Below are 2601 nucleotides of genomic sequence, written 5' to 3'. Positions count from 1 at the left end.
ATTCTCAGCGTACACAGAGAGTCACTGGGCTCCCTATGTCTCCTGAAAGCTGGGATTCCATGCCTGAGTCAGTAGGCCACACAGTCCTCAACTTCTCACCCTCCCAATGTAGTAGAGAAAGAGCTGTCAGCCCAAGGAATGACAGAAATTAGATAATCTCCATATTACAGTTGGACTGACTACTCCCCTGGTATGTGGGTGTGGCCGGATGAGGGCGTGGCCAACCTTCCTTCTTAAGACCTCCACCTTCAAGCCAGTGGTCTCTGCTTGGTCATTTCCCAGAGAGCTCCAGCAGAAGAAGGAGGCAGAGGCCATTGTCTGGGAGCCAGGATGGCTGAGAGCCAGGTCGGGAAGTCCGGCACTGTGGATTTAGAGATGCTTGAGCTGTCCCCTGGCCAGAGAAAGCAGCCCCTGGTGGAGAAGGGAAAAGAGCAAGAGCCTCCTCACAGTAGGGAGAACACTAGCAGGAGCTCCAAGGCCTCTCCTGGGAGAGAAGGTAAGGTTTGAGCCTGGGTGGGACACCAGGATGGGCTTGGGAAACAGAGGGGACAGGGGGAAGCTCAGGAGAGGACAGGCTGAACTGCAAGTGCCCTCGCTCCACAGTGCTGGAGAACAGGAGTGCTGTGGGGTGCTAGGGGTGAAGGTCTGGGGGACGGAGGGCAGGCAGCAAGGCTACCTGTCCTTGCCAATCCAGGGATGTGGCAGCTGAGAGGTCCATTGGGGCTGAATTTTGGGGAGTGTTTGCTGAGCCCAAATGTGAATGTGGCACACCTAGTTACAAGCCTGGGGAACTCTTGGCACAAGAGGGAATTGGACCTTTGGGGGACTCCACGGGATGTCAAGGCGCTCTTGGAGCCTGGCCTTTAGGCGTGTGGTCTCAGGGTTCCTGAGAAGGGTTAGGGACCATTTGCTAACTGCCTCTCTCCCCTCTCTCAATCCCCCCTCACTCCTACAGAGAAGCCAGGGCAGAGTCAGGAGGCCACCCACTGGAGGCCCAAGCAACCTGGGCAAAGCAGGAGTGGCTCCTCCTCCAGAAGCCACAAGGCAAATGGCCACCTTGAAGAGAAGAGGCAGGCTGGAGCACCTCCCAGCAGAGAGAGAGGAAGGGACAAGCCTGAGTCCAGCAGAGAAAAGCAGCCCTGCACAAGAGGTAGGTCTGGCCCTTGGAAGAAGCAGGTGTGAGGGCCCCAGAGCCCTAGGAGCTAAGCAAAGCCTGGAGAGGACACAGCTGCTCCTGACTGGCTGCATGGGCTTTCCAGTCCTAGAGGCTGAGGGGTTTGTGTCTGTCCTGGATGGGACCTGCCTTTAGGGTTCTGAAAAAGAACACTGGGGTGTGAGGGTGTGTTTGGGTGGGGTGGGGGCTGAGTGAAATCAGTCTGCCTACTGAGTCTTGCCCATTGTCTCTCCCTCAGATTCCAGGCCCACCAAAGCGCATGTCAGGGACAGAAAGCCACAGGCAAGTTCTCCAGTTCGGGATCGTAAGCGCAGAGGCTCTGGAGACACGCCCGGAGCTCCATCCCACTTACCCAAGAGGCACAGACAGCATTCTCCAGAAGCCAGCTCCTCCTGGAGGCACTCAGCCCTGTCCAGAGTCACCACTCACATGGGTGCTTTGGAGGTGGTTCTGGGCTACCTGCAGGCCCCTGGAGGTGCCTTCCTGCCTGTGCCCTCCAGCAGCAAGGAGCCCAGTGTCTCACAGCGGGCCTGGCTCACCTGGCAGCTGTCCCACGCAGGGGCCGCGCTGCACTGGGCGCTTCACACAGTCGATTCCATCTTGGCTCACAGGCCTGCCTGGCCAGACAATCCGAGCCACTGGCCCCTTCCTCCAAAGCCCTAGAACAGCACCCACCTCAGAGCTTGGGTCTGTGTCAAGGACAGGTGACCGGACTGTGCAGGAAATCCAGGAAGACTCCCTGAGACTGGGAGCCTGCCAAGCCTGGCCTGGGGTCGACTTTTCTGCCTGCACATGCTCTTGGAAGCCCTCTTGGAAATCCCATGGACACAGAGGATGAAGTCAGCCAAGGGAGCCTGAGCAGTGAGTGTACAGACACCTCCTCCCATTTTGGACACGGCCCATTATCCAGTGGGGGTGTCGAAACGCCCTGTTGGGGGCACAGGACCACACACCAGACTGACTTGACATGACCTGGCTGGGGACAAGCTGCGTTCTGGGGCATGCTAGTGGCCCCCTGTCTACCCATGCACTCCAAAGGCTGGGCTCCTTCCCTTGAGGATTCCCTGCCTGGCTCTCTCTCTGCTCTGCACTTAGACTCCTGACATCCCCACTTGTCCTCAGGTTAGCGCACTAGATTGCGCACTCCTCTGCCTTGGCTTCTTCATGAAGAACACCAGGGTTCACTCCATTTTCTCTGCCAGAGTCAATCCTTTAGCCTTGCAAAGCTGCGATGTCTTAACTTCATCAATTGGTTGTTTTATTTTGATTTTGTTTTCTGTCTAGGTTCCAGCCTATATTTCAATGCTTTATCATTTCTTTTCACCGTTTTTTATTGAGATTCAATTTGTCTGCCTATAAACCATGTGGTGTAAAATTCCCTCTCAATAAAGTATTTATGATTATACACTATTTGCCTGTGTGGGTTA

At 55.8% G+C, this 2601-nt stretch overlaps 1 protein-coding gene across 1 annotated transcript; it reads left to right on the top strand.

The window, feature by feature from the left end:
• Nucleotides 1–275: 275 nt before the first annotated feature.
• LOC311593329 (uncharacterized protein) lies at nucleotides 276–2188 on the top strand. The gene is made up of 3 exons (XM_084774536.1): nucleotides 276–496; nucleotides 956–1150; nucleotides 1413–2188. The coding sequence occupies exons 1-3, from the start codon at nucleotides 331–333 to the stop codon at nucleotides 1835–1837; spliced, it is 786 nt and encodes a 261-aa protein (XP_084630662.1). The 5' UTR covers nucleotides 276–330; the 3' UTR covers nucleotides 1838–2188.
• The last annotated feature ends 413 nt before the right edge of the window (nucleotides 2189–2601 follow it).

The sequence above is a fragment of the Acomys minous genome, assembly GCF_964271855.1.
Source record: "Acomys minous genome assembly, chromosome: 1".
Lineage (NCBI taxonomy): Eukaryota > Metazoa > Chordata > Mammalia > Rodentia > Muridae > Acomys > Acomys minous.
Note: the sequence above shows the minus strand (reverse complement) of the source record. Positions and strands in the feature narration are given on the sequence as shown.

Excerpts from the sequence above, each read along its gene's own strand:
- LOC311593329 (XM_084774536.1), top strand. The coding sequence starts at position 331 with ATGGCTGAGAGCCAGGTCGGGAAGTCCGGCACTGTGGATTTAGAGATG. Across the intron at positions 497-955 it reads GGCCTCTCCTGGGAGAGAAG|AGAAGCCAGGGCAGAGTCAG; the intron begins GTAAGGTTTGAG and ends TCACTCCTACAG. Across the intron at positions 1,151-1,412 it reads AAAGCAGCCCTGCACAAGAG|ATTCCAGGCCCACCAAAGCG; the intron begins GTAGGTCTGGCC and ends TCTCTCCCTCAG.